At 45.1% G+C, this 21,982-nt stretch overlaps 1 protein-coding gene across 4 annotated transcripts in view; it reads right to left on the bottom strand.

The window, feature by feature from the left end:
• The window catches only part of RETREG1 (reticulophagy regulator 1), a 139,046-nt gene that overhangs the window by 6,393 nt on the left and 110,671 nt on the right, over positions 1 to 21,982 (bottom strand). For all 4 annotated transcript variants that reach the window (XM_075921450.1, XM_014579878.3, XM_075921451.1 and 1 more), the window contains 3 exons: positions 17,526 to 17,663; positions 13,035 to 13,099; positions 4,132 to 4,258 (listed from right to left, as the gene is read on the bottom strand). In XM_075921450.1, the coding sequence (XP_075777565.1) occupies positions 4,132 to 4,258; positions 13,035 to 13,099; positions 17,526 to 17,663 (330 nt within the window). The remainder of the gene's footprint in view (positions 1 to 4,131; positions 4,259 to 13,034; positions 13,100 to 17,525; positions 17,664 to 21,982) is intronic.

The following is a 21,982-nucleotide window of genomic DNA, read 5'->3' as shown; positions in this document are numbered from 1 at the left end:
AATAGTTTATGTTCTATCACAACTTTGTGATTTAAGAGAGAGAGATTTCTGGCACCATTCAAATTAGATGTTTCTCAATTTATACTCTCAGTATTTCAAAGATGTGAACATTGTGCACCAAATCTGATGATACTGCTTCAGTGAGACAACAATGGGAGAAAGTATGGTTAAAAGTAAATTAAAAGCTTCCTTATATTATAAAAATGTAAACAAATCTTTTTACTATTTACATTGTTTACTTTTTACATTTCACTGTGGCTACAGAATGAAACTGCCTGATGAAACATGTTTTATTTCATGAACAAGAACCACACTATGGGTGTCAGTTGTAAAATCTGATTGTGAATGTCTGCACCCATTATCAAATCTCTTTTCATTAAAGTATGAAAAATATGAAAACATTTTGTTAATATTCAAGTTGTACATAAAATATCCCCCACATATTTTAAACAGAAAACCTTCACAAAACTGACCAGTGTAGTTTCTCTTAAAGTATATTTGATTTCTAATATTTTTGTTTTAATAAACTCAGTGTTATTAGTAATGAGTTTTTTTTTTTAAATTAAAACTTCACAGTGTGCCTTAGGAATGGATGCTATCCATAGTCTTAAAAAAAATCCAACTGACAGGTGTTAAGGAAGTGAACTAAGGAGAATGTATGTGACAAGACTTTGTTTGAATGTGCACTGATAATTTAAAAAATGAGTCTGAATTTATTTTGCTTCATAGGAACAAGTGATGATGCATTCTGATAAGGTCCTGAAGTTTCAAATATTAAAATGCATCATGCATATCTATCATTAACTTTTAATTTTTCTACCAAATAGTTCTGTTTGATTACAACTTCTTTATTTAAAAAAGAAAAAATGAAATGATGCTGATTTGGCATTTATTACTGGCCGGCAATACTATCCCACCGGTAATGTTAAGTAATCACCGGCTTAGAAGAAAAGGCCGGAAAACAGAGTGAATCACTGCCTGACTAAATTACATAAAGATTACTGTAATGACACCAGATACAGCATATGTAATATCAATGACATTTACAATACTATGTGTTCTCTCAATCTGGCTAGGCGGCAGTTCTCCATAACTAATCTAGAGGGTCAGATCCTGAACTCCTTACCTTGCTTTTACTCAGTTCTCACACAGACAAATTTCCAGTGCGAGCTTGGTTGAGTAAAAAGAGGGTAAGAATCTCATGATTTGGCCTTGAAAGAGGTGTCTTTGAGTATCTCCATGTAGCCTATTAAACTCCCCCAATGAATCCTGGCTTAATCATGGAATCCTAGGGCTGGAAGACACCTCAGGAGGTCGTCGAGTCCAGCCCCTGACCAAAGCAGGACCAATCCCAATTAAACCAACCTAGCCAGGACTTTGTCAAGCAGAGACTTAAACCTTCAGGAATGGAGATTCCATCATCTCCCTAGGTAACCCTTTCCAGTACTTCACCACCCTCCTGGTCAAATAGTTTTTCCTAATATCCAACCTAGACCTCTCCCACTGTAACCTGAGACCATTGCTCCTTGTTCTGCCATCCATCACTACTGTGAACAACCTCTCTCCATCTTCTTTAAAACCTCCCTTCAAGAAGTCGAAGGCTGCTATCAAATCCCCCTTCACTCTTTTTTTCTGCAGTCTAAATAAGCCCAAATCCCTTGGCATCTCCTCACAGGTCATGTGCTCCAGCCCCCTAATCATTTTGGTCACCCTCCACAGGATGCTGTCTGATGCATCCTCATCCTTTCTATAGAGAGGGGCCCAGAACTGGATGCAATACTCCAGATGTGGACTCACCAGTGCTGAATAAAGGGGAATAATCACTTCTCTAGACCTGCTGGCAGTGCTCCTCCTAATGCAACCTAATATTCCATTCACCTTAAAGGGCACACTGATGACTCATATCTGGCTTCTCATCCACTGTAATCCCTAGGTCCTTTTCTGCCAAACTGTTATTTAGCCATTTGGTCCTCAGCCCATAACAATGCTTGGGATTCTTCTGTCCCAAATGAAGGACTCTAAACTTGTCCTTGTTGAACCTCATCAGATTTCTTTTGGCCCTATCCTCTAATCTGTCTAGGTCACACTGGAACCTATCACTACGCTCCAATGTATTAACCTCTCCCCCTAGCTTAGTGTCATCTGCAAACTTGCTGCGGGTGCAATCTACCCCCTCTTCTAGGTCATTAATAAAGATGCTGAACAAAACAGGTCCTAGAACCGATCCTTGGGGCACTCCGCTAGAAACCGACAATCTAGCCAGCTTTCTATCCATCTTAGTCCATTTATCCAATCCACATTCCCTTAACTTGCTGGCAAGAATATTGTGGGAGACCATATCAAAAGCTTTGCTAAAGTCAAGGTATATTTCATCCACTGACTTTCCCATATCCACAGAGATAGTTACCTAATCACAGAAGCTAATGAGATTGGTCAGGTACAACTTGCCCTTCGTGAATCCATGTTGACTATTCCTGATCACTTTCCCCACTTCCAAGTGGTTCAAAATGGATGCCTTGAGGATCCCCTTCATGATGTGTGTGCTCAGCTGTTCAGGGGCCTGAGGTAAGGCTGACTGGTCTGTAGTTCCCTAGATTGTCCTTCTTCCCTTTTTTAAAAATGGGGATTACATTTACTTTTTTCCAATTATTTGGGATCTCTCCCGATCTCCATGAATTTTCAAAGATAATGGCTAAAGGCTCTGCAATTACATTTTCCAACTCCCTCAGTACCCTCGGATGCATTAAATCTGGACCCATGGATTTGTGTATGTCTAGCTTTTCTAAATAGTTCTTAACCTGTTCTTTCTCCACCGAGCACTGCCCACCTCCTTCCCATACTGTGTTGCCTAGTGCAATAGTCTGGGAGCTGACCTTTTCTGTGAAGACAGACTCAAAGGAAGCATTGAGTACTTCAGCTTTTCCCACATCAGTCACTAGGTTACCTCCCTCATCCAGTAAGGGCCCCACACCCTCTCTGATCACCCTCTTATTGCTAACATGCCTATTGAAACCTTTCTTGTTACCCTTCACGTCCCTTGCTAGCTGCAATTCCAATTGTGCTTTTGCCTTCCTGATAACTCCCCTGCATTCTCAATAAATATATTTAAAGTAATCTGTAAAAGTTTCCACTTCTTGTAAGCTTCCTTTTTGTGTTTAAGCTCAGCAAGGATTTTCCTGGTAAGCCAATCTGGTCGCCTACCATATTTGCTTTTCTTACTGCGCATTGGGATGGTTTGTTCCTGTGCCTTCAATAAGGTTTCTTTAAAATACTGCCAGCTCTCCTGGACTCCTTTCCCCTTCATGTTAGTATCCCAGGGGATCCTGCCCATCGTTCTCTGAGGGAGTCAAAGTTTGCTTTTCTGAAATCCAGGGTGTGTATTTTGGTACTCTCCTTTCTTCCTTTGGTCAGGTTCCTGAAATCTACCATCTCATGATCACAGCTTCCCAGGTTGCACCACATCTGCTTCCCCTACTAGTTCCTCCCTGTTCGTGAGCAGCAGGTCAAGCTGCACATGGCCCCTGGTCAGCTCCTTAAGCAATTGTACCAAGAAGTTATCCCCAACATTCTCCAAAAACTTCCTGGATTGCCTGTGTACTGCTGTATTGGTCTTCCAAGAGATGTCAGGGTGATTGAAGTCCCCCATGAGAACCAGGGCCTGTGATTTGGAATGCTGCCCATCTCTCCCAAGATTCTATTATTTGGAGCCCATTCATGCTGTTTTTTTTAATTGGTGCTGGAATGGTTACTGAACAAGTCAAGGTAACTCTTCCTCTGCTTCCCTTTGCATCAACATGGCACATGCAGAGAGAGCACGAGGATAAATCCTATTTTTCCATCCAGCCCGAGAACTCTACTGGAGATAGCTGGGTCTTGCTCTCTCTGTGTGCATTTTGTTTAGTCTTTGCTGCTGCTATTTAAGTTATGCATTACCATGCTGCACAAGACATAGATGATCCTTGTCCAGCATATGTCCCCAAAGCACAGTAAGTTAAATGTATTGCATTGCAATATAGCTGAATAAAAAATGCTAGCTTTTACAAGGAATTTGTCACGTCCTGACGTACCCCACACATTTTAGATAATTTTTAGTGCTATAATAAATGCAGAGATAATGAAACCATGACATACCATCAGATGTGTCTGTCTGTGGAGTGTATCCCTCAGATAAATTAAAGGTCCCATTATCAGTCCAAGATACTTCTGATACATCCGTATCAGATACCGATAGCTCTTTGGCAACAACCGTAGGACTAATCTATATTAAAAAAACATGAAATGTGACATTTTGACATTCAGAGAATTCATTTTATAGTTAATGCCTGGACACTAAAAAGGAAACAGTGTAATACATCTTGTATGTGATGTCACATGCCCTCCCAACCCTAAACGTAGAAACACGTAGATAACATATATATGCTGCTGCTGGGAGCAGGCTTCCCAGCCTAGGTAGACAAACACATGCCTAGCTTGACAAGAGCCAACTACGTCTACACAGCAACATTATTTTGAAATAACTTAGTTCACGCCTACACACCAGGCAGTTATTTAAAAAAAAAGTTGAAATACTGTCAAGCTGGAGGACTTCTCACTCTGACTCCAGTAACCCTCATTGAATGAGGAGTAAGGGAAGTCAGAATAAGAGTGCTCTATTTCAAAATAAGTGCTGTGTAGATGCTCCCAATTTTGAAATACCGTATTTTCCGGCGTATAAGACGACTTTTGATGTTAAAAAACATCCCCCAAAAATCGGGGGTTGTCTTATATGCCGGGTATACAGCTTTGCGGCTTTGCAAAGCCTCGGGGGAAGCCGGCGGCGGGGCATCCCAGGTGCGCCTGGGCTGCCCCGCCGCTGGAGCCCCTCCGTGGCTTTGCAAAGCCTCGGGGGAAGCTGCGGAGGGGCTCCGGCGGCGGGGCAGCCCGGGCACGCCAGGGATGCCCCGCCACCGGCTTCCCCCGAGGCTTTGCAAAGCCGCGGAGGGGCTCCGGCGGCGGGGCAGCCAAGGTGCGCCGGGGCTGTCCCGCTGCCGGGGCGTCCTCAGAGGCTTTGCTCCCGGTGTCCCTGGTCTGCTGGAGACGGTCCCCTGGCAAAGCCTCAGAGGCGCGGGACCCCACCGCTGCTGCGGCTTTGCTCCCAGTGCCTCTGGTCTGCTGGGGACCATCTCCAGCAGACCAGGGACACCGGGAGCAAAGCCGGGGAGGTGGAGGGGCGCTGGGGTATAAGACGAAAACCTATCTTTTAACTAAAAAATTAGGGGGTCGTCTTATACGCCCAGTCGCCTTATACGCTGGAAAATACGGTAAGCTATTTCGAAGTAAGCTACACAATTGACATAACTGAATTTGCAAATCTTATTTCGAGTTAAACCCTGTTGTGTAGATTCACTGCTAATGTACTCAAATAAATAGCTGGGGGTAACACTGATGGCATTTTAGGCTACCTACCTAAATAGGTACAGAAGGGGGCTGGGCAAGTTTGTACTCAGGCTGACTAGCCCAAGATATTGCCTGGTTACACTTCTATATTTTAGAGACTAGCTTCTGCAGAGCTAGTATATTTGTCTACCTGAGTTAGGAAGCTCCCTTGTAGATATACCTAGTGGTGTGATATGTTTGAAGTTATGCAATTTTATAACGCATTTTGAGGCCTCTGATTTTATCACTCCTTGGTACTTCAGCCTCGTTCCCCACCACTTGAAATCAGACTATGTTAAGCAAGAATGGGAAAACACCTGTAGAAACCATTTCATATTTAGCTAGAAGCCATTCTGTATAACAAAAGCCATTTCAGTTTCTCTGTGTCTGCACGTATACTAGAGGGAGTGAACTGGCCTTCACCGAGGTGGGGAGAGACCAGAAGGATGCGCTGTTGGAATGTGTTAATGAACTATTTTGAGCTGAAGCTCGAACTCCCTCTAAACCTGTTTTTCTCTGATAATAATTCCTCTTTGAAGTTCGCTTTGATTTCTTGCCCTGACGTCAGACTTGTTTGGTTAAGGGTATAAAATACTAGAATTGATTGTATTAGCCAGCCTCACTCAGCCCGGCTTTGCTTGGACCATGTTTGGCTCACTTTGCTTTTATTGGCCAATAAAACTGTCTGTTTAGCCGTGTAAACTGAATGAGGCTTTTGCTTTGACAATTTGGAGGTTCCACCGAGATTCCTAACGCGCCACTTGCCTGTATGGACGGACCAGCACTCCACTCCCAAACCTCTCAGAATGCTCAACAGAAGGTAAGGGGATACCTGTTATGAAATCTCCTGGCGAGGACTTAGGATTTGGAGTGACGGCCGGCCATTGAGGTAAGGGGAGCTACAGAATTCAATTTTGTGGAGCGGCTAACACTTTGTCTGTCTGTGTCTGTCTTTGTCTATTAGGCCTGTCTTACGTATCACAGTTCCAAAAGGGCACACTGGTGTCTCTAGTGAGGCAGCCATGCGCTGGACCTTCTGTGTTCAGACGCTAAAAGCTGGTGTGGTGCCATTACACTCTCTCGGCACATGGAACTGTGGGAAAGCTTTGTTGTCTCTCTGTTATTTGTGGACGTAGTACTGACCTCTGAGGCTAACCCAAGGCCATAGTATTTCCCCATTCTGCCAGGCTGTCTCCAGGCACCAGGACGTGGTGTTCTGTCGGGCTGGGGTGGGTGCCGGAAACCCCTGTGAGTGGGTGGATTTTGGTCCAGCGTCTCAACAAAAAAAGGGGAGGGATCAGAGCGAGCAGGTGAATTCTTCTTAATTCGGTGACTCGCAGAGCAAGCAGGCGAATTCTGATTCGGTGACTCACAGAGCGAGCAGGCGATTCTGATTCAGTGACTCGCAAGAAAATAGTGTAAGCAGGCGGACTTTTGGTTCGGTGCCTTACAAACTCTGTTAAAGCGCGCGCAGAAAATGGGGATAGGTCAGTCTACAGGAATTCCAGTGCCTTTATGATAAGTGCCTTCTGGTATAGGTTCCTAACAAAGTCTGATATTAAGTGCCGGGTGTCTTAGGGCAGCGCCACTTAATAGAAACATCCATGGGAATTGGACAATAAAGATGCATCTAAATGTGGAAACTGCAGGAAAAATGTGAAAAAGGAGAAAAATTTTGTGTGTGAAAAATGAGTATGAATGTAATGAGTGAAAAATGAATGCTGCTGCATAGGTCTGAGACTTGAGCTGATCCCAGCTGCACCAGGGCTCTCCCACGAGGGAGCTCTGAACACAAAGGAGGGGGGCCAGCTGAACCTTGAGACTCAGCGGATATGTGAGGGAGTGATGACTCCCCTTATTTCATGAGCTGTTAAGGTCTGACATTCTAGACCCAGCAGACTCTTTCTTTAGAGTGTGTAGAGTTAGCTTAGGTGGGGGTTAGTCTAAACACCCCCCACACTGCCGAAAGGCACCCCTGTGTACTACATGTACATGCATAATGGTCCAAGGACCTGTAAGCATTTAACAAATTGGAAAAGAGGAAAAAATTAAAGCCCTGAGGGATAAAAGTAAAGCTCAGAAAAGCAAAAATCCTCCCTGCAGTAAGATATGTAACTTAAAAGTTGCTGCAGCGCCTCTGTGCCAAAATAATGCACAAGAAGTTGGGAAAAAAAAGAAGAGATTTCTCAGCTGGCACACCCGTATCAACCAAGATTGGGGGAGAAATTTGGCACAACATCACCCCTCTATCCCTCTTTATAACGCATACACAGATAGAGAGGAAACATGAAAAATAACTGAAAGGAATTAGCTCTTCCCTTTGAAAACACGGGCTCCTATAACAAACTTGCCTGATCCAAAGCAAAACACCAAGTTTAAAATAAGTTTAACAGTTTAAGGGAAGTGTTCCTTGAAATCCTAAGGAAGAAAAAAATTAAGCAATATAGTAATGTGTAAGGAGGGGAAAAAAACTGCTTTAAGAAATGACTCCTTGTTTCTTGTAGTCTCTTTTGGTCATCTCAGCAAAGAAACAGTCAAGTTAAACATTTGGCTACAGACACTTTGTTAAATCTATTAAAGGGAAAGTAAGGAATTCTACTGAAACTTAATTGGTTAACCGCATAAAAGAATAGAATCTATAAATTGTAAATTTGAAAAACCTGCACCCTAAGGGTTAAATGTGTCTTCCAAGGAAACTAATTATTGTTTAAAAAAAATCCAAGCCCAGAAACTTCACCGTGTTTCTGTTCAAAGCTGAGTTGATAGCACTTTTAGCTTGCTTTCAGATCCAATGTTGTGTGTGTCTGCAAACTGCCTGTCTGTTGTGGAAGGGGGAGGAGCACTGTCCCCCCATAAGTAAACTTGTAACATTACATGTGATTCTTTTCAGGAAAAGAAAACCTTTTTGCTTACAGGAATAGTAACTAGCAAGCACCTTGTTCTAAGAGTTTCTGTGGCAGTAAATCATTTGAAGCTTCACATTAAAGAAAAATAAATAAATAAATAAAAAGCCTAGTCTGCAGTACAAGAGGGAAACTGAGGCATGCCTGTTGGAGAAGGCTAGCATCTCTGAGGTAATTCAAGGGAGTGGAAAGTCACAAGTACCGATGAAATGCCCTTGTTCTCGGAAAGTTGCAGCTCACTTGCCCATAGAAGTGGTAAGTAGCTAGCTGTAACCGGTTCCCCTAGCAGATCTTAGGCAGTATTTTAAGTTATAATGGGCCACCCCAATGGGGGTACAAGTGTTTTCTTTGTCTTTCAGATCATCAAGAAGTGCGAATATCAGCTGAAAATTAACTGAAGAGAAAAAAAAAAAAAAACCATGGTTCTGTGTCATGACATAATAAGTTTGTGTTCTGTGTTCTGTCCAGATTTGTCTTGTGGGTCTTGATTTTGATATATGTATTTCAAACGTTGTGTGTACAATGTTGTTGTTTTAATGAAAATAATTTAAGTCCCTTGAATAATCTTAACTTTGTGCTTTACACAAACAGTTCTTGCTTTTACAATTCTAGTGGAGTTTTAGTAGCAGGCTATACAGTTTGTATTGTCTAGAATGTAGTGAAATCTGCTCCTCTACCTGCTGTTTTTCCCTTCTCTCCTACCATCGCCAGCTCCTACGCCGTCTCTTTCAGAACTGGCCCTCCTGCGAGACCAAGCCCCAGAATCGGAAAAGCAGGAGTGGAGACTGGCAGGGTGCACCTTGCACCCAGACCACTTGTGGTGCAGCTCTGACAGCCGCATTGTTGCCCCAGTGGTCTTGCTACCTCACCTTGCCTCCGTGCTCCCTAAATTGTCGCACGTTGGCAAAAGGGGGGATTGTAGCAACCCTAAAACAAAATTAGTTTGCTCCTAAATTCTCTCAAGCAGCCAAAGATTACTGTCTGGCTTGCCCTGTTTGCCAAGCCTACAATGTGAGTAAACCTGTAAAGACAGTTCCGGCAACCAGACCTCCGCCTCTGGGACCATTTCTGAATTTACAAATGGACTTTATTCAGTTGCCTAAATGTCAATCTTTTGAATAATGTGCTGGTTATTGTTTGCTTGTTTTTGAAATGAGTAGAAGCTTATCCCTGCAGGAAAACTGATGCCATCACAGTGGGGGAAAAAAAACCCACACTTCTAAATCGTTACATCCCATCATGGGGAATACACCTTGTGATCTCCAGTGATAGAGGTACCCACTTTACTGGACAAATTGTTAAAAAACTGGCAAAGTACTACTCTTTCAGACAAGCACTGCACTGTGTGCGACACCTGGAGAGCGCAGGAGCAAGAAAGAAATGAAACAGGATTTTAAAGAACAAACTTGCAAAAATATGCAAGAACTCTGGCTTAACATGGGTATAAGCACTCCTGATTGCCCTAATGAGCATGAGAGCCACTCCTAATCAGAAAACTGGACTCAGTCCACATGAGATTGCATGTGGCCGACCTATGAGACTGTTAAGCAGCCCAGACATTAACCTGGCTGATGCCACACTTGTTAAAGGAAGCATAGTCAAGTATTGTCAGGAACTTATGAGGTGTGTGTATAGTCTTATCATTCACAGATTAAGGACGCCTTCCAGGAGTCCCTGACTGAGCCGTGCCTTAAACTACAACCAGGAAGCTAGGTTCACCAGCGAAAGACTGCCCTGGAACCCAGGTGAAAGGGTCCCGACCAAGTCCTTCTTACCACTCATAGGGTATGTCTACACTACCACCCTAGTTCGAACTAGGGTGGTAATGTAGGCAACCGGAGTTGCAAATGAAGCCCGGGATTTGAATTTCCCGGGCTTCATTTGCATGTTGCCGGGCGCCGCCATTTGTAAATGTCTGCTAGTGCGGACTCCGTGCCCCGCGGCTACACGTGGCACGAACTAGGTAGCTCGGACTAGGCTTCCTATTCCGAACTACCGTTACTCCTCGTGAATAGGAAGCCTAGTCCAAACTACCTAGTCCGTGCCACGTGTAGCCGCGCGGCACGGAGCCCGCACTAGCGGACATTTAAAAATGGCGACGCCCGGCAAGATGCAAATGAAGCCCGGGAAATTCAAATCCCGGGCTTCATTTGCAACTCCGGTTGCCTACATTACCACCCTAGTTAGAACTAGGGTGGTAGTGTAGACATACCCTAGGTGACTTCCAAGCAGTGAATTAAGGGGAAGGGGGGAAAGGCATACAGGAGGCCCACTGGTCACCTCTCTACCAGGGCATCTCCCATTGAACCCCTGCCTTGGACCCTGTAAGAGAAAAACTTGGGGCATTTCTTGTTGGCCTGAGAAGCAAAGAGGTCTAGTAGGGGAGTTCCCCACCTGTGGAAGAGAGAGCATACCACCTCTGTTTTGACGAACCATTCGTGTGCCGAGAAGGCCCAGCTGAGGCGGTCCGCTAGGGTTTTGCAGGAACCTGGAAGGTAGATCGCCTGCAGGTGTATGCCTTATGCAATACACAGACCCCACTGCGCAGAACCTGCCCAGCTGATCTTAATCCCCAGGCAGGTTCATACAGGAAGAAATGGTCCTTCAAGTACCCTGGTCCCAAACTGTTTAGGGCTTTATAGGTCAGAACCAGGACTTTGAATTGTGCCTGGAAACATATCAGAAGGCAGAGCAACTGCTGGAGCACTGGCATAATGTGCTCCATATAGCAAGTATTAGTTAAAACTCAAGCAGCCACATTCTGTACCAGTTGAAGTTTCCGAAGACTCTTCAAAGGCAGGTAAAGTGCATTGCAGTAGTCCAATCAGGATGTGACAAGATGGCTTAATTAATTGGGGGGGCAATCTTGAAGAAAGATGAGGAAAGGAGGATATCAAGGTGGCCTCCTCCAGTGGATGGAAATTGTCTACTATGGACAATCGAGAAAGCAGACCACTGTGTGGGGGGAAGAAAATAAGTCTTTAGAGGACACATTATATCTTCCTCCATGTCAGTCTCCTTCTGGTGTCTGTGCTGATGGAGATGGAGACTTAATCTGTACTGGTCTCTCTGGTGCCAGGCGGACTGCTGCTGCTGGCAGTACTGAGGTTGACCAAGAGGGTGTTTTCCTAGGGTGTGTTCTGAGAGGACTTCCCACTCTCCTTTTTCACTTGAAAGAGGAGTTACCAGTCCATTTCTTCAACCCACTGTCCTTTGAAGTTGAAGACTGTGGGGAAGACTCACATTCACCGGAAAGTTGAAGAGCTGCCTTCATGAAGACGTGTTTTGGCAAAGGTCTCTATCCTTGAGAGATCTCAGCCACAGATGCTGGCAGAGGATACATTTTGCTGAGGTAATGGATGCACTGAAACTGTTTGCAACAGGGATCACACTGGGGTAAATGTGGCATTTCTTGAATCCCAAGGAGTTGAGCATACCCTTTTTTCGGAGGGGAGAAGTTGGAAGAGGGTTTCTCACACACTGGGGTTGATAAAAGAACAAAGTCCTTCCTCCCTCCCTCCAATAACCAAAGGAAAGCAAATAAGAGGTTTCAGAGGAAGCCAAAAATCAGCAATTGTAGACCAGTTAATGATCTGTCAATAGACAGCTAAAAGCCAGGGTGGTTGAGAGAGAACTGAGGACAGATAGCTCAGGCACACTTGCTAGCCTCTTGGCACAACGTGAGGAAAGACAGGGTATGTGCAGACTGAACAGACATTGCAAATGAAGCTGTCTGACCAGCAGTGCAGGGATGCAGACGCCTACCGTGGAGCACCCACAGGGACACTACTGAAAGAAGAATGTTTCTCTTCTTATTTTGAAGTTAGAGAAGGGGCACTGCAAATAGACTTAATTTGCTTTATAACGATGTCAGTTGTTCCTTTAGAGTTACTGTAATAAGAAGAATCTACATCTGCACCCCAGAGAAGTGGCATAAAGTCAGTTGCTGTGAATTTCTGGAATAGTCCTTATGCTGCAAATACCATAGGGGTGGTAACATGTTAGAACAGACGTAGCTTCCCCAGATAAATAGCTCAGAGAGCCACAGACATTTGGGAGACTTGTAGTCATAGATGTAATTAGGTTCTGGTTCAAATTCTCAGGATGAAGATAATGAGTCACTTTGGGTATGTCTAGATTACATGCCTCTGCCAACAGAATCATGTAAAATAGGCTACCGGACATAGTCAATGAAGCAGGGATTTAAATATCCCTGACGTCATTAAAATAAAAATGGCCGCTGCGCTGTGCCGGCTCAGCTGATCGTCGGCACAGTGCGTGAGTCAAGAAGTGGCTTGGTCAACAAAGGAAACCTTTGTCGACCGCTCCCTTTTGCCTCATGAAACGAGGTTTACAAGAGCGGTCAACAAAGGCTTCCCTTGTGGACCGATCCGTGTCTTGACTCGTGTGCTATGCGGACGATCAGCTGAGCCAGCACAGCACGGTGGCCATTTTTATTTTAATGAAGCTGGGGATATTTAAATCCCTGCTTCATTGATTATGTTGGGTAGCCTATTTTACATGCCTCTGTCGGCAGAGGCATGTACTCTAGACATACTCTTAGAACATGATGTGATGCACATGGCTGAGTTCCTGGTCACAATGGAATTATGGGAAAGAAGTTACTCTTTCATGGAGCATAGAGACCCTGAGAAGTCTTCATGCTCTTCAGTGCTTTTTTACATAAATGGAAGGCGTTAACTAAAATCCAGTCACCTTAGGACACAGGGCTGATATGTCTAATTCACTGTCATCTTCTGTGGACTTTGGTTTTGCAGTTTCTGAAAGAAAATTACAGTTAGTTATTGTCTAATCCTACTCTTATGACAAAGCATTTCTAAGTTATTTCTATTATCTCTGTACAACAGGTTAAGCTACAGCTCATTAAATGATGTAATTGTATTATGGGCTTCATTTGTTAACACAATGAATTATTCATATATTATACTAGAGGGCTGCGCCCCCTACTTGCTACACTTGCCAGCCCCCTCTCTCTGTGGGTAGGTGTCTGGCTGAGGGGAGGGTGCAGGAGCAGGCTGGAGGCAGGTGTCTGGCCAGGAGAAGGGAGTAGGAGTGGGCTGGTGGTGTGGGGTCTCAGTGGAGGGGGTGTGCGAGGAGGCTGGGGGTGTGAGATCTTGTGAGGATGAGTGAGGGAGCTGGGGGTGCGGGGTCTTAGCTTGTTGTGCTATGAGTAAATGCCAAGACCCCACACCCCCAGACTCGTCACACCTCCACTGAGACCCCACACCTCCAGAGGGTGTGTGTGAGGGGGTTTCGGTGGAGGGTGTGAGTGAGGGGGCTGGGTGTGCAGGGTCTTGGCCGAGGGTATGTGAATGGGCTGAGAGTGGGGGGAGGGCATGTGGCTCATGGCTACTGCCTCCCTAGAGCACTAGGGATGGGGAGGCTGCGCAACGCCCACCTGCTGCCCATTCCTAGAGCACTGGGCAGGAGGGAGGCCTTGCAGCTCCTACCTCATTGGAGCACTGGGGAAGGGGCTGGGGGGAGGGAGGGAGGAGGCAGGGTGGCTGAGGGCGGCAGGACACAGAATGATATGATGATGTCACTCTGTCATCCTGCAGGGAAAATTTTTATATAGTGAGAGAGATACAATACACTGGGGATGTAAATTGACTCGGAAGCTGGATATTAAGGTATTATTATTCTGTAACAACTATAGCTGAAGAGACAACATTTGTATGCACTATCTTCCCGCATACTCATATGCCTATATTGTATTTATTTGTTTTAAGAACTGGTTGCTCCTTGCTGTGTGTGAAGGGCTTTGACAATATACATCCCTGAAACTTTCCTCTGCATTCACACTACACACCTTAACATTTGCATTGAAAGTGACTAAATATATCTGGTAGTTTTTGTTGGGTACCAGGTATCGCCAACAAACATATGAACAACACACATTTTGCCTTTTCTGCCGTTCTATCAAATACAGTCTTATCCTCCACTTTTTTTAGAGCCTCTTCAAATGCAATTTTTACTTGATACAATAAGTCAATGGATAAACAGAGACATGCTGAGGTTATGTACGTTGCCTGAAGTCGCACAGTCATTAGCATAATTTAGCTGGATTAGAATCTAGGGGTATGTCTACACTACAGCACTAATTCGAACTAACTTAGTTCGAATTAGTTAATTCGAACTAAGCTAATTCGAACTAACGCATCCAGACTAAAAAACTAGTTCGAATTAGCGTTTTGCTAATTCGAACTAGCATGTCCACATTGAGTGGACCCTGAACCGGGGTTAAGGAGGGCTGGAAGCAGTGCCGGCAGGGCATCAGATGAGGACTTAGAGCGTGGAGCTGCTGTCTCAGGCTAGCCGAGGGCTGTGCTTAAAGGGACCCGACCCCCACCCCGGACAGACAGTTCTCAGGGGTGCCCCGCTTGCAAAGCAGTCCTGGCTTGGATTGCCCGGAGTACCCACACTGGGCACATCACAGCACTCGGCCATCAGACCGGCTGCACTTGCCGCAGGCTGCCATCTGGGGAGAGGAGGCAATTGGGGGGCTGCAGGAGAGCTTCCACCCCCAGAAGCCCGCAGAGCCAGCCCAGTCCTCCCCATCAGGGGCTCGTACCCCATTCCTCCCTCACCTCCTTCCACTTACCCCTCCCTAGCCCCCCTTCCTGATGTACTAAATAAAGGACAATTGTGTTCAAAAATAGAATCTCTCTTTATTGAACAAAACTGGGGGAGACTGGGAAAAGGAGGTGGGAGAGGGGAAGAGAAGGGAGGGCAACTACAATGATGAGGGGTTTGGAACAGGTCCCATATGAAGAGAGGCTAAAGAGACTGGGACTTTTCAGCTTAGAAAAGAGGAGATGGAGGGGGGGACAGGATAGAGGTCTATAAAAGCATGAGTGGTGTGGAGAGGGTGCATACAGAAAAGTTCTTCATTAGTTCCCATAATAGAAGGACTAGAGGACACCAAAGGAAAGGAATGGGTAGCAGGCTTCAAACTAGTAACAGAAAGTTGTTCTTCACAAAGCAAAGAGTCAACCTGTGGAACTCCTTGCTGCAGGAGGCTGTGAAGGCTAGAACTAGAACAGAGTTTAAAGAGAAGTGCGATAGTCATGGAGGTTGGGTCCATGGAGTGGTATTAGCCAGGGGGTAGGAGTGGTGTCCCTGCCCAAAGTTTGTGGAAGGCTGGAGAGGGATGACACGAGACAAATGGCTTGGTCACTGTCTTCGGTCCATCCCCTCCAGGGTCCCTAGGGTTGGCCACTGTCGGCAGACAGGCTAGTGGGCTAGATGGACCTTTGGTCTGACCCAGTACGGCCATTGTAAGCTCAGGGCTCAGGGTCGGGGGTCTCAGTGGACCACCTTGATTTTCATGCACTCCTGCACCTGGGTGACCAGGCTGGCAGCTCTCCTGCCCTAGACGGCCACTTTCCTGTGCCTAGTGCGGAGGTCGTAGACAAGGTCCACGATGTCCGCACTAGACTAGGCGGGTGCCTGCCTCTTGCGGTCCCGGGCAAGCTCCCGGGAGCTGCCAGCCTGGTCCCGGGAAGAGGGGGAGGGCTGGGGGGCATCGGGTGGCTGGCTCGAGCCGTGTCAGGTGCAGGGTCTGCTAGCTGGGTGCTGGCAGGCTTGCACCTGGCACGGGCACCGTAGCCAGCCCGTGCCCCTTTAAGGGGTCCGGGGCCGGGAGAGGAGCATACGAGTTTCCCTGGTGTTGGCCAGAGTGGCCACCAGGGAAAGCTGGGGAGGGCTAGCCTCCCACTAGTTCGAATTAAGGGGCTACACACCCCTTAATTCAAACTAGTAAGTTCGAACTAGGCTTAGTCCTCGTAGAATGAGGTTTACCTAGTTCGAACTAAGCGCTCCGCTAGTTCAAATTAAGTTCGAACTAGCGGAGCGCTTGTGTAGTGCCTATCAAAGTTAATTCGAATTAACGTCCGTTAGTTCGAATTAACTTTGTAGTGTAGACATACCCTAAGAGTCTATTTCATAAACCACAATTTAATCACTAGCTGCTTTCATGTGAATAGAACATATACATTTGGAAGTAAATGTTAACTCTCAGTAAGGTGGCTAGAATATGTTTCATATTTTAAGACTAGCAGTTTTCCTAAATATATGCAGTGATGGGGCAGATCAAGTCTAATGAGAGGAGAAAACTCTTCATCCCATCCTAACTGGTCAGTCTGATATACACTGTTTAAACTCTGCTCCCACCTTTTAGCTTAGAATTTGAATAATAAGTATACTCCTACTTGGTTTCAAAAGAGGAACTGTGATGATTACAGTATGAGCAGATTTTTGCCTAATTTTAAGATATAAAATACTGGCAGATTACCCAGCATTGCCCAGTCTGCCAAAACAGAGTACTAACCCAACATTTTTCCACTTTATCTCTTTTCTGTAAATTTTATTGAAAAAAAATCCTATTCCAGGTTCATCCTATTTTTCTGGTTCATCTTGGTTCAATCTCTTTCAATATTTGCTCAGTTAGGTCAATTTTGAGGACTGTACTTGCTTTGGTTATTCTGTCTCTTTTCTGTTTGGTTTTATGAACCAAAACATCCTGTTTTCCTGGCACAACCAAACTCTTAGAGTATGTCTACACTAGCTTGTTAATTCGAGATAGGTAGGCAAATGAGGCGACCAGAGTTGCAAATGAATCCTGGGATTTAAATATCCCAGGCTTTATTTGCATGTTCCCGTCCGGTCGCCATTTTGAAATTTCACTAGCCCGAATTCAATGCCGCGCAGCTACACGCGGCAGTGAAATGTTAATTCGAACTAAGTCCTTAGTTCAAATTAACTGTTACTCCTCATGGAATGGAATGAGGAGTAACAGTTAATGCAAACTAAGGACTTAGTTCGAATTAACGTTTCACTGCCACGTGTAGCCGCGTGGCAGTGAGTTCGGGTAGTGAAATTTCAAAATGGCGACCAGACGGGAACATGCAAATAAAGCCCGGGATATTTAAATCCCGGGATTCATTTGAAACTTCGGTCGCCTCATTTGCCTACCTAGCTTGAATTAACGAGCTAGTGTAGACATACCCTTATATTGCTTTAAGTTATGGTAAGAGGAGCAACCAAATTTTGGGGGGTCCTAAGTCCTACTATTTAGGAGGAGCTCTTGATCAAATAGACAGACAAACAGACATACACTTTAAAATATAGTGAATTTGGGACAGCATATGGGAAAAACAAAACCACCCCTTCACATTAGTTACTTACCAGATCTCTCTCTCTTTTTTTGGTTGATATAGTCCCCAATTCCAAAATCCAGTTTTAGCAAAACTGACTTGATTTTGCTGTATATCTTCTGCCCAAGTTCATTGCACTTGAACAGTGGACATAAAAAGGCACACAGTACTGTAACACAAAACAAAGATATAAAGAGAAAGATTACTTACAATAATTTTTAGGGGTAATATTTAGTTAGAGATTTAAACAGAAATATGTATTTCATTAATAGAGTTACCTTTACATAACTTAAGCAAAAGTTACGTAAAGGTAAGAAAGAAAGAAAGGTAAGAGAGAAAACTGTTGCTTGCCATTTTAACCAGACTGACCATTCTCTCAATGACCTTAAAACATTAATATTGCTTCAAAGAGATTTTAACTCCAGACTTCAAAGAGAAGCCTCAGAACTGTTATTCATGCTTAAATTTGACACTTTGCGTACGGGTCTTAACAAAGATGCTAATTATCTCACCCATTACAAAGATAGCTTCCCCAATTATCACCCCTAATGTCATTACCTCACAGACACTAACCTTTCCCCCTCACCCTTCCTCTGTTCTTAAACCTGATTTGTCATTTTTACATGTGCTCACTTTTTTTTTATTGTATCACTTTGGTACATATAGTTGTGTTAATTTTCTTCCACATATGGATCTGAGGAAGTTGGTCTGGCCTACAAAAGCTCATCATCTAATAAGCCATCTTGTTAGTCTTTAAAGTGCTGCATTCTCCTGTCTTTTGTTTCATCTAGACTATAGGGATTTTTTTTAAAGTGGCCTTTTTCCACTTTACCTGCGTCTAGACTGCTGCCACGTTCTTTCAAAAGTAAATCGAAAGAACGCAGCAGTTTTTTCGACCGTGGAAAACCTTGTTTTATGAGGAATAACACTTTTTTTCGAAAGTGCTCTTTCGAAAATTGTGCTTTTTCGAAAGAGAGCATCCAGACTGCCTGGGTGCTGTCTTTTGAAAAAGCAGCTTGCTTTTTCAAAAGTACTGGTTATAGTCTAGACACTCTTTTTCAAAAAAGCCTCTTTCGAAAGAGGCTTGCAGTCTAGTCGTAGCCATGGGGACACACATCTCAAAGAACAATCATTACTGCACGAGGTGAGTAACTCCCTTTTCTCCAAGTGATGGTTCTGTGGGTACTGCACTGTTGATGACTACAAAGCAGTACTTAATGTGAATGGTGATTTCATTTATGCAGATAAATTGTATGTGTGGAAAGTCTCCTGCTATGGAGAAGAATGTCCTTCACCTGATCAGAACAGTGGGCTTCTGATTCTTGGAACAAGACAGAAGCCATGATTTGAGGGGAAGGATGTGAGGTTGTGGGTGTAAAAGCATCTTGTGATCCTGTGAGAGGAGTTCGTAATGGTGCGGCAGAGAATATGGGGGTTGGATGGACATTCAATGAAGGTATGGGAACCAAGTCTCTCTGGACCACAAGGAAGCTATCAAGATGACTTGAGTGTCATCCGAGCAGATCTTGTGGAGAACTCTTGGAATAAGAGGAATTAGTGGAAAAGCATAATGTAGTGGGACATTCCATTGTATCAGAAAGGCATTGCCTAGCGATCCCTTGTCCAGACCGGCCCAGGACCAAAACCAGAAGCATCTGGCATTGAGGTGTGATGCAAACAGGTATGGATGGATACCATCATCACTAAGATCAAGTCAAGGACCCAGAATGAAGCTCACATTTGTGATCAGTGGAAAAACTGCAGCTCAGAGAGTCTGCTATGGTATTGTTATGCCAGGTAGGTACTATGACACTAGTGAGACTTGGTTGTGGATGCACCAGTCCCATAAATAGATAGCCTTCACACATAAAGAACGAGAGCATGTGCCCCCTTGTCTTTTTTATATAAAATGGTGTCTTATTGTCCATGAGTATTCAGACTGGCAGTTGGCAATGTTGGAGGCAAAATGGATGCAGGCATTCCTTACTGCTCTGAGCTCCAGGAAGCTGATATGCAATGAGGTCTTGTGTGGTGACCACCTGCCTTGAGCGACATGATTATTCAGATAAGTGCCCCAACCCAGTAAGGAGGCATCTGATGTGATCTGAACCTAAGGCTTGGGTTGGTGAAATGGGATTCCCACAAGAAGACTGTCAGGGGATGTCCACCAGTGTAAGAAGATGAGAACACCCATGGGCACAATGACCAGCTTGTGCAGAGGATGATGACACAGAGTGTAGAAGGATGCTAGCCAATGTTGTAGTACGCAAAAGTGGAGGCGGGTGTGTTGGATGGCATAGGTAGTTGCCGCCATGTGGCCCATTAACTGAAGGCAGGTAAGTATTGTAGTAGGAGGACTCATGGAAAGTATGGCTAAGAGATCCTGAAGAATGGTGAAAAGATAATGGGGTAAATAGGCCTGAGCTGACATTGAGTCTAGTTGAGCTCCAAATAACTCTATGTCCTGAACGGGTTTTAGAGTTGATTTTTGTTAGTTTATGAGAAGGTCCACGAGATGGAACAGACACCTGGTTTTGAATACCACGGTGGCCATCTCTTCATGAGATCAGCCTTTTATGAGGCAGCTGTCGAGGTATGGAAAGATCACAACGTCCTGCCATTGGAGGTAGGCCATAGCTACCACTAGGACCTTTGAGAAAACTCTGGGAGCAGAGGATAGGCCAAAGAGCAGGACCCTGTGCTGGAAGTCGTCTGTGCCTACTGTGAAATGAAGATAGTGTCTGTGTAATGGGGTGTATAGCCACATGAAAGTATGAGCCCTATAGGTCGAGGGCTGCGAACCAGTTCCCTTCATCCAGTACCAGAATAATTGTGGCTAGAGTGACCATCTTGAAATGTTGTTTGTGGAGAAATTTTTTAAATTTGCAGAGATTAAGGATTGTTCTTCAACCCCTTGTCCTTTTCTCAGTGAGAAAGTACTTTGAATAAAACCCCCTTTCCTGATACTAGTTAGGAACCCGTTCTACCACTCATAAATGCAGATGTCATTTGGTTTCCTATAATATGGGCTGGATATTTTTCAGGAGTCAGTGCTGTTTTTCTTGAACTTCTTGGAGAGGGACCTCCTGACTAGCAGTCACCCTTTTAAAAAGCTCCTGGAATTGCTTGAGATCATCAGCTGGGCATGGATCTGTAGGAATCACTACCTTGTCAGGAGACAAAGAGGAGTTATCTGTCGATTAAGTGTCTTGGGTCTGGGGGGCCAGGATCCTATTCTTGGATCTGGCCCACCTCCTCTTCTGATACCTCCGTCAGGAGAAGGTGCAGGGTGGTGAGACTGGTGTATGTCTCTTCGCAAGCGTGGATGATGATGTGGAGAAGATGGTTACTTACCTGTAACTGTTGTTCTTCGAGATGTGTTGCTCATGCCCATTCGAATGAGGTGTGCGCGCACCATGTGCACGGTTCCCTGAGCATTTTTTCCCCAGCGGTACCCGTTGGGCCGGAAGGTTGCCCCCTGAAGTGGCGCCGCTATAACAAAGCATAAGTACCCCTGCCCCTCCCCCCGTCAGTTCCTTCTTGCCGGAGGCTCCGAGAAAGGGGAGGTAGGGGGAATTGAATGGACATAAGCAACACATCTCAAAGAAAGTGAAGTTACTCACCTTGGTGCAGTAACTGTAGTTCTTCGAGATAGTTCCCATGGGTACTCCACAGTAGGTGCTGGGCTCGTCCCAGCGCCGCAGAATGGAGACTCTTCTATAGCAGTGTTCAGCCGGACCGCGCATGAGCGGCAACGTCTCGCAGCATGCACGCTCTTTTCTATGCTCGCGCTGTCTGGCCCCCGCCAGTTCCTCAAGGCCGCCTTGGAATCTGTGAGACAGAAGAAAGAGACAGAGACTCCGAAGCGGGGAGGAGGGCGGACAGTGGAGCATCCATGGGGACCATCTTGAAGAATGACAGTTACTGCACCGAGGTGAGTAACTTAGCTTTCTTCTTCGAGTGGAGTCCTCATGGGTGCTCTACAGTAAGTGACTGAGCAGCAGTACCCCCATGAGCAGGAAGGTGGAAATGGAGTCCCTACTTGTCCACTGATGAGAGTACAGCTGACACTACCGCAGCATTACCCATTAATGGGTAGCAGGTTTAAAACTAATAAAAGGAAGTTCTTCTTCACACAGCGTGTTGTCAACCTGTGGAACTCCTTGCCAGAGGAAGCGGTGAAGGCTAGGACTATAATAGAGTTTAAAGAGAAGCTGGATAAATTCATGGAGGTTAGGTCCATAAAAGGCTATTAGCCAGGGGATAAAATGGTGTCCTTGGCCTCTGTTTGTCAGAGGCTGGAGAGGGATGGCAGGAGACAAATCGCTTGATCATTGTCTTCGGTCCACCCTCTCTGGGGCACCTGGTGCTGGCCACTGTCGGTAGACAGGATACTGGGCTAGATGGACCTTTGGTCTGACCCAGTACGGCCGTTCTTATGTTCTTATCTGAGAGCTATTTTTGTTGGATTGTGTAATATTTAACAAA

This window comes from Pelodiscus sinensis, chromosome 2, assembly GCF_049634645.1.
Source record: "Pelodiscus sinensis isolate JC-2024 chromosome 2, ASM4963464v1, whole genome shotgun sequence".
Classification (NCBI taxonomy): domain Eukaryota; kingdom Metazoa; phylum Chordata; order Testudines; family Trionychidae; genus Pelodiscus; species Pelodiscus sinensis.
The sequence above is the reverse complement of the archived record's forward strand: the minus strand, read 5'-3'. Positions and strand labels throughout refer to the sequence as shown.